This window comes from Phalangium opilio, unplaced genomic scaffold (genome assembly GCF_054372755.1).
Source record: "Phalangium opilio isolate 3A_F unplaced genomic scaffold, DU_Popi_V2 ptg000225l_1, whole genome shotgun sequence".
In the NCBI taxonomy this organism is placed as follows: domain Eukaryota; kingdom Metazoa; phylum Arthropoda; class Arachnida; order Opiliones; family Phalangiidae; genus Phalangium; species Phalangium opilio.
This window is the reverse complement of record NW_028324219.1, coordinates 457,075-466,749: the sequence shown is the minus strand read 5'-3', so window position 1 is coordinate 466,749 and position 9,675 is coordinate 457,075. Positions and strand designations below refer to the sequence as shown.

Here is a 9,675-nt window from a genome sequence, read left to right as displayed (position 1 = left end):
TCGGATACGCGTACAAAAACTATATTAAAACCTAACGCCTGGTACGCTTTGTTTCGGTTTCAAAATGAACTCACGTCCTTTTTTGACGGAAAAATACCTCGCTATCATATTTGGTTGCCCGTCAAAGAGCGCCTCAAGCTGGAATGCTTCGTCAACTCGAAAGATGAACGTATAATCGATCTTCGATACTATGAACGAGGCAGCGGCAGTCGTTATTTCCTGAACTTTAGCACCAGCGAAGGATTCAGCCTGAACAAAACAGGATGGCAGACATTGATTGATTTAAAGCCGCTGATTGACGAGGATCTCAAAGCTAAAGGGATAGCTGTCTGTCGCATGCGCGAATTAATTTTAAACGAGCTCACTACCACTTTGTTTGACGTCACTTCCACTTGCGCCAACGTCGAGTGTCGAAAACAAATATGCCACTCTCAAAGCTGCTCGGAATTTGACACAAATTTCAGCGATCGAGTCGAACGTAATTTGCACGAAGCGCTGCCTCAATTGGATCGTGAGAAAATTTTGCATCAATTTGAGACTGAACAAGGATGGATCGAGGATCAAGAGGATATTTACGCTTATTTTGTCAACAGTTTTGCCGATTTAAAGAATGCCTTGATTTATGGCTATTAAAATGTACTGATATAGCGTATTTGTTTAACTGATATTGTTTTTATAAAATACCTTTGTGTGTATTAAATAAAGTTGTTTATTGGGAAACCATTTAGTCGTTATTTATACTTGTTGAGACATGGACGCTAAAATTAGAAAAATTTATTACGACGTGGCTAATCCGGCCGCCTATGGGTCGCTAGCGAGGTTACAAAAGGCCTTACCGCACGTGCCAAAAGCAAAATTAGTCGCCTTTCTCGAGAAACAACCGGCCTACACGAAACACCGATTTCGACGTTTCCAATTCAAAACCAACCAGGTGTACGCTTCGAGCATGGACGATGTTTTTCAAGCTGATTTGTTGGATCTACCGAAATTGAAACGTTTTAATAAAAATGTTCGCTATGTTTTGTGCGTCATTGACGTCTTAAGCCGCTACGGATGGACAATACCTCTTAGAAACAAAACATCTGGCGAGGTTATCGAAGCTTTTAAAAAAATATTTCGAGAGAGGATCCCTTTAAAAATATACACTGACTTTGGTGGGGAATTTAGTTCGCGCAACTTTGCTTCCTTCTTGAAACGGCACAATGTGCAAATACATTTTGCCCGGAGTCAGCATAAGGCTAGTTTAGCCGAGCGTTTTATTAGAACAATTAAGGAACAAATTGCCCGGGTTATTACAGCCACAGGGAATAAAAATTACGTTAAATATTTACCTTTAATTACTCAAGCTTATAATGAACGGGTTCATTCAACTACTGGAATTGCACCGGCTCATGTTAATATAGATAACGAGTCAATCATTTGGAATAAACTGTACGGGAAATCAAGCGGCATTAATCGATACGCACCGAGGCTTAAAGTTGGCGATCACGTGCGTCTCTCTATAGCTAGTCGGGTATTTAGAAAAATTAGCTCGGGTGGCACATTTACTGACGAAATATTCCGCATTGTTGACGTCATACCCAGGTCACCACCCGTCTATCGCGTAGCAGATTTAAAGGGGGAGCAAATTTTGGGTGTTTTCTACGGCGCCGAACTACAAAAAGTCTCGTTACCCGAGACTAAATTATGAACACTTCGCAAATAAACGCTCTTTTAACTTGCGACAAAAGAACGCGACCCTACTATTTAGGATGCTTCCCAGTAGACAGACTCCCAGAACGTCCTAAAAGGCCAAAATTTTGCTTTATATTCAATAACGAAGCTGCTGGAGAGGCTGGAGAACATTGGATAGCATGCTTTTCTAACAATGACACGGTAGAAATGTTTTGCACTTACGGAAAGTCGCCGCGATACTATAAAGTTAATTTAAAACGATACGGGAAACGAGTTGTTTACAATAAACAACAAATTCAACATCCATTTTTTCAACTGTGCGGTCTGCATTGTAGTCTGTACCTAGCGCTCCGTTGCGAGGGCGTGGCTAGACAGACGATATTAGATGCCATCTATGACCAGAATCTTAAACTTAACGATTATGTCGCCTTATTATATTTATCTTTACATTTAAAAAAACATGTACACAGATATTGTTCGCAATAAAACAATTTTTTATTTGTCTTAATTTTACATTTAATCAATATCACGCCATTTATGGTGTTTAGCTCTTCGTTCGTTAGATGGCACTACTGGACCGAGATTTTGAAGTTCGTCTTTCTTTTTCCGAGGTTTTTTCTGTTTTTTCTTGTTCTTCTGTTTAGCGGAGGCCGTCTCAAACAGGTTTTCCAAGTCCGTTAAATTGTCCCCGTTTGCCTCCGCTAAATTCTCTTGTTCATCGACAATTTCTTCTTGAAAAGCGTCCGGATTTGCATAACCGACAGCCCCTTCTTCTAGCTCTCTTTTTGGCGTAAAAAATGTGTTTTGCAAACGATTTGCAAGAACTTCGGCCTGCCGTTTCACCATATCTCCAACATAGGTCGGCCCATATTGCTGGTAAAAATCTTCTCGTGTTGGTGTCCCCGCCGCCGTTTCGCTTTTAAAAACCTTTTGCCGAGGCTCGGTTCGTTTAGGCGTAGTAAAAGAACTGCCAGGCGTGCTTGTTGTCGGTGATGACGTGGCATAGTTCGGCCATGACAATTGTTTTTTTCGCGGGGGCATTTTAGGGGTGACCGGTAATGGCGGCGTGGGGACATTGGACATTGCTTGTGTTACGACCTCAAATTTAGGTAAAGGAATTTGTTTCTCGATACTTAAATATTTCTTAAAAGCGTCTAAATATTTATATAATTTATCGTAAGCATTCAATGGCGATTTTAAAATATCATCAATCTCTCGGTCCAAAGCCGAGTGTTCTTGGGCAGCTGTTGAAGTTACTGCGCTAGCGGGGACAAGAACCATTTGTTTCATAGTTTAGCAGCTATGGCTTGGACAATTGAAGGCAAAATTGCTGCAAGTAGCGTCGTAAGAAAACCACCTGATTGCTGCAACAACAGCTTTTTTTTGCTTTTCTGCGACAAGGTACTTGATCCGAGTTGTCTAATAATTTTCTTGTACTTTGCTAGCTTTTTCTTACGGTCTTTACTCAAATAAATGCCCCCGCCCTTTAAATTCTTACAAATTGTCTGAAGGCTCTTTAATTGGGGCGTGCTACTATTGTTTAAGAGGGTTCGCCGTTGTTTACAGCTAGTTTGACGCAAACTTTGTAAATAAGGGACAAATTTGGCAAACTTTGTCGAGGGACGGGCTACGAAGAGTCGGGAGCCTTTTCCTGATCGATGTTTAACGCGCGGGGCCATTATTCAAATGACAATTAAATTTAATCGACATAGACATACATAGGCGATTCGTGAGGTAGAACACGCGACCTTAATCGTAAATTTTCCGGAGTTTCTTGTTTTAAATCAATTAACAAATAACTATAGGGTTCTTTAGTGGCTAGCCTGTACGCATCCGTAATACGTCTCGGGTTATCTGGACTTATTTGTTGCGCTAAATATCTAATAGAGGCAACATCGCGAGGATTTTTCATTATTATAAAATAGGAAGAGTTTTGAGAAATTATCCGCGATTGGCTACCCTTGGGAAACAGTTGTTGAGTAATAATAATGACCGTATACCCTAAATGATGCGACGTCACGCACACTAAATCGGCAATATGAGTTTGCTTAAATAATTGGCTAGCTAAGTCGTCTAGTATCAAGTAGGAATCGCGATTCATTTCCCAAAAGTCCGGATCGGCCGTTGGCAAGCCTTGAATAAATTGAATTCCCGGAATCAATTGTTTCAATTTTTCGTAGTTTGGCTGCCAGGCCGCGTAGCAATAAATAACCTTTTTATGCGGTGGGTCAAACATAAGCTGATGATTTTGCAATAAGTTACTTAAAAGAAAACTCTTCCCCGCTTGCGTTGGCCCCACGATTAGAAACTGAGCGGGTGTTTGGAACTTTAAAGAATGCGAGACTGACTCGGTTGGATTCATCTTGATTAATAAACATTTTTATTTTAATTAACAGTTTATATATATATATAATATATATAATCAAAAATACAATTAACCCAAAGACCCTTAATAAACACAAATTAGAAAATCTTTAAACAAAATAAACGAAACCCTTTTACCCAAAAAAAAAATTCCCCTATGAAGTAATTGTTTTTTTAAAAAGTTTCTCTTCTAATTCCAGACAACGCTGGCGGAAGCGTTGGGCGTTGAGGAGGTTAAAGTTGACGCGCGACTCGGAGGGTGGTAAGATGTAAACACGCACTACTGTAGCGAACACGACGGATGGATGCGCACGCGCACTTTTTCGGTTCCCGACCGCTCTTCGTTGGTGGTTGGGCATGTCTGAACCAGATGGTCACAAACATCCGTGCCATCGTTGGTCGGGAAGTCGGGAAACCCTTGCCGCAGTGGTTTGTTGTTGCACGGCTTTTTGGAAACCATCGCGCACGATGGACTGTGCTTACGATGTTCCCTGGATGGACTGTCCGTGCAACGCCACTGGTACAGGGCAATGCCGCAAAAGGCGCAGCGCGTCGTCTGTGTTTCTACATCTGCAAGATAGAAACCGTCTTTGGCCAGGGCTTCGATGGGAACGCAAGATTCCCACAAGCCCTCGAAAGTATGTCTTCGCCTAGCCTCGTAATTCATGCGAAAGAGATGTTGAAGCGGATGCTGACTCTTTAAAACCGTACGGTCGACTGGTTGTCAAATCGGCGTTCAACAATCTCTTATTCGAGGTTTGGCGAAATCTTTTGGTGATTTTAACGGCCTCTAGCTGCAACTTGTATTTGTCCCGTTTAAAATTAAAAGGGACATTGACTGTAACTTCCTTTTCCGGATTCATCGCTACACTTTCAAAGGTTTCAAAGTCAAGTTTTTCCAGATTTTCTCGATTTAACGTCAACCCTTTAATTTTCTTGACTTCTTTTCCTTTGCTAGTGCGAAACGAGTAGCTTTTGGCACCGGTACTACAAAAGGAAGTTATATAATCACCGCCGAGTTCGTCCGCCCAGCAACCAATATGATTGCCAGTTGGAATGTTAAACTTTCCCGGTAGATGGCGGTAGATTATCGAGTCGGTGTCACAATACAAAGCTGCGCGGTCTAATTGAAGCAGCATCTTGTTCAATTCGAGTCGCCCATAGCACGAGACGAAGCTACCCACAATGGCCGACCCCAGTTTGTAGTCTAGAATGTAATCGCTTTTGGCTTTGTACGATAAGAGAGCGATTGAATCTGTGATTGGCCGTAAGTCGACTAATTCCAGAGTGTAATCGCTCGCGTATCGTATCAATTCGTAGTAATTGTTGATAAAGATGCTGCGAATCTTTCCCGTATTTAATGCCATGCGACCCCAAAGAGAATTTAAATTAATTTTAGCAATATTACGCAGGGAAGGATTTGATTGAATATCCGCCACCGTCAGCGAGAGCTTTTCATTCTTGTTTATATCGGCGATATACGCCTCTTTCTGCAGAGGTGTTTGCGCGTGAGCGGGAAATCCGGAATTCTTCACTTTCAAGGCGATAAAATCAGTCATGTACTGGGCGAAGAAATATTCCGTTTTTGGATAATGGTAAACCTCGAATATATCGAGGAGTTTATAACCATGCTCCATAGCGGTATAGACTTCGACCGTTGGCCAGACTGATTCGAAAGCTCGTTCATTAACAGTGTGATCGCAGATTTCCGCTCGCAGTTCTAGACACGTGCGACAGAGGGCGTAGGCTAATTTACCACCGCTGCGAAAGGGAATTAAGGGGATGTGGAGATCTTGAGGGGCCAGCAGGCGACAACTCATAACGCCAAAATACCACCCTGGCGATTTGTCAAAATCTCTGTTATAGATAATGGGATGGCCGCTAGGGTACGGACAATCGCGACAAACTTTCGGATACAAAGAAATAATATCCTTGTAGAAAATTTTCTCCTCACCTTGCACGTGGCAGTTGAGAACAAAATTTTCCGTTCGTCCCCCATAGAGAGCGCTACGAGCTGATATTTGAGGTCGAAAAGTTAAACTTTTGCAAAAGGCCTTAGCTTCGGCGTTTTCTTTTAAAAGCTTAACAAATTGACACTCAAAAATCGATGTGTACTCGTAGCCGGGCATATTCTCTTTAATAAACAACTCTCTATCTAAAGTCCGCTCGTACAGAAATCTGTTGCTGGCCTTGAGTTGGGTATTGTAGACATTAAGTTTTTGACATGGACAACCGTGAAAGTAACAACCGTGGAAATCGTAGATTTTGGGCGGAGTTTCGCTATAGCCATCGACTAAATAGCGACCCACGCGATATTCACCGCCATAGCTTAAAGCCGTTCGCAATTTTATATTTTCCGTTTTCTCCACCCAAGCGAGATATTTTAAGCTAATTTGACTGTGATTAAATTTTGCATTATACCCATTAGAAGGAACAATACCCATGCTGTAAGGTTTATAGTAATTGTTAAGATAGATAGTGGTTAAAGCACCCGCCAAAGTAATATTTTTTAAGCAAAAAGGGTCTAATTTTGTTAGATCAACGTAAATTTTTCTAAAAGCTTCGACGCCTTGTCTCAGGACTCGGACATCTTGAATGCAATATTTAATAAGCTCCTCTTTGATGTTGTAAATAGATCCTTCCATTGACGCGTACCAAGTTTGAAAATCTCGATAATCATTGGCCTTCATTTGAGCTACGTTAAAGTACGAAGCTTCAGGGATGACGCCAATGTAATTAAGATTTTCTTCGGTATGAAAATCAAATGGAAAAAATCCCTTCGCCACATCGCCGAGGTTAAACATGCTGGTGAAATTACGCAGAGGCTGACTAATATAATTAAAGCTATCGAGAAATCTAATTTGCGGTCCCTCGAGATGAATCATGAGAATTTTACTACCGTCAAAAATAACGGCAGGGGTGACATGTCTATGAATTAAAGCGTTAAGAATTAAGAAGTTGTCGAAAGCTTTCGCGTAATGAGCTACGACTTGCGTGTTAGTAAAGCGTGGTCGGTACGTTTTACGTTTTTGTCCAGTCAAAACTACTTGTTCTACGCTAAATAAATAATTTAAAAATTGCTCGACGCAATTGGCGCCGTAAAAAATTTTGGTTTCAAAGCCAGCCTCAGTCTGCACGTCGCAAACTAATAAAATGGGGACGTGGATATTATTTCTAAGAATAGTCTCAATGTCGTAATAAATAAACCGCGAGGCTTTCATTTTGGTTTCCAAAGGCATAACAAAATGTTCACCTGGCGGATGAACTATTTTACATTGAGAGCATTCCGGATTGCAGTCGTGATCCTCACCCATCAGCCGCCCACATTCTAAACATCGTTTTTGGCTCGCGCAGGTGCCATTAAGAACATGAGTGTCGAAGCAGGGGCCGGGGAAGAAATAGCGGTGGCATTCGTCGCAACGTTTTAAAACATCCTCGCTGGTTAAATGAAAAGCTTCTCCTTGACACCGAAAACAGATATAGGGTTTTGTATCCTCGGGGCATTTATGCTCTTTTAACAAATTATATTTGTAAAAAGATTTCAGGCATAAATCGCAAGAGATACAACCCCCCATCATGCCGTGCCAAGTTTTCGCGGGGTGGATATGGTCGCCAATTTTTAAGAGATAGATAAATTTAGGAGCTTGGGGTCCTTTGAAAAATATGGTAAAATTATTCGCAGCATCAACTATTACGATCCTATAATGGGGAGCTAAGTAATTTTGAAATTTTTGAATATCCTCTAGAGTAACGAAACCTTCGGGGACGCCGGCTTTTCGGTGCAAGATTTTCGCAATATTACCCACGAGGGTGCTATTGCGTTTCAGTTTGTCAAAATTGTTCTGGTTAAAGGGCGGACCTTGCTTATTTTGTTGGTAAAAATTGCGATCGGCCATCTCTTTACCCAGAACTAAACTTCGAGCAAAACAGAGGTTATCATTATTCTCCATAAAAATAAATTGGTTATTTTGTTTAACGAAATAATCCAAATTAACCAAAGTTCTATTTTTAATGGATTTATACAATGTCCCTATATTCGCATCGAGGTTTAAAAAAATTATGTCAAACTGAAAATCTTCACCATTAAAGACAAAGTCCCGACTAGATTGCGTCACTCTATAGATGGTGCGCATAATTCGCTTACTGGTGAATTTGTCTATTTTTATAAATTTAATATTTACGGGGGTCGTCAATCCGGGGGAGCTTAAAACAAATCGAACCCGATTATACCCGGGATTCTCGGTTACTAATTTACGTATAACTTCGTCGAGAATTTTTCGAAAAATTCGAAAAAAATCTCTCGTTGGGATGTCATCCAAATTTTTAAAAGCTATACGCAAATCGATTTGTTTACAGTGCCATTTGCGACTCGTTTTGTCTAGCTGCCGCTCAATTGTGTAGTACCGGTTTACCTGCGCGTGTTCTTCTCTCTCACTACCCTCCGAGTCGCTGTCGCTGCTGCTGCTCGAACTCATTTTTTGAATTTCTATTAGAAATAAAACAATTAGAAAAGACTTGGCTTGCAGATTTATTGTTAAATAGATACGTACTTTACTGGGGGGCTGCTGTTTAGCTTCCTCGTCCTGTTTGACGGTCTCCACCAGCTTCTTGAAGGCGTTAAGGAATTTAACGCCTTCTTTGTTGTTTTTTTTTAAAACTATTTTCAGTCTTTTGTGGTTACACTCCCAGACCTTATCAGGCTGGGAGTTTCTAATATCGAAAAATTTATAGACTGCCGCGTCTATAAAGTAATCCCCCTGGCGTGGGGGGACTTTAGTTTCGTAGTACTGCCCTTCCTTTCTAACGCGAAAGGAGCCCTCAATACCACTGGACCCGACAATATTTTTCTGCAGGACGTCCTGCACAAAGCTTTCGTCGTCCGAGTCCAGCAGTATTTCGAGGGGTTCTGGCTTCAAGAACTGGGTGATCTTTCTTTTTCCACTGCTGGTAGAAGGGGCTGGAAAATTTTCTTGCGACGACGGCGGTGAATTAAGGAGCGATTGTGATAGAGACTGCGATTCTTGATACTTGTTCATGGTGGCAAGTTAGATTGTGAAAATACAATGCCGATGCTCCAGCTTTTATACCAAAATCTCAGGGCCATTTTTTAGAATACAGGCCCAGATATGGTTTTTTTTTTATAAAACCACCTTATTTTACTTTTATTAAGTGTATCAACAAGCGATTTGTTAATTTAACCTTAAATGCATTTTTTATTGACGAGTTGATACTGGAGATTATGAAGGATATTAGCGTAGATACGCATATAAAAAACACCTCTATAGTTTAATATTAATATACGTTTATTCATATTTAAATCATGTTAAAAATAATTTTACTTCCTTCCAGAATAATTACTTTTAACCTTCATCAAAAAATTTTGCCTATAAGGAAATCTTATACATATTATTCAAAATATATTATTCAAATCACGCCCAGACAGGCTCAAACAAACTTTGCAGACCCATAAAAAAAAAAACCTAACCCCTCGGCCTTCTGTCAAGGTAACTCCTTCTTAACCTTCGCGCATAAATTTTTAATATCACACGATCTTATTTTAATTATTTAAATCGTGACTAGACAAGTTTTGCATATAGAAAAATAAACCTAGACCTTGGAGAGATTTCTCATTCTATG

The 9,675-nt window shown here is 40.6% G+C and overlaps 1 protein-coding gene across 1 annotated transcript; it reads right to left on the bottom strand.

The window, feature by feature from the left end:
- Window positions 1-4,175: 4,175 nt before the first annotated feature.
- Window positions 4,176-9,074, bottom strand: LOC149614105 (uncharacterized). Its single transcript, XM_089857827.1, has 2 exons — window positions 8,451-9,074; window positions 4,176-4,608 (listed from the first exon to the last, which is right to left on the bottom strand). Exons 1-2 carry the CDS (start codon window positions 9,072-9,074, stop codon window positions 4,603-4,605), a joined length of 630 nt encoding a protein of 209 aa, XP_089713953.1. The 3' UTR covers window positions 4,176-4,602.
- Window positions 9,075-9,675: the final 601 nt, after the last annotated feature.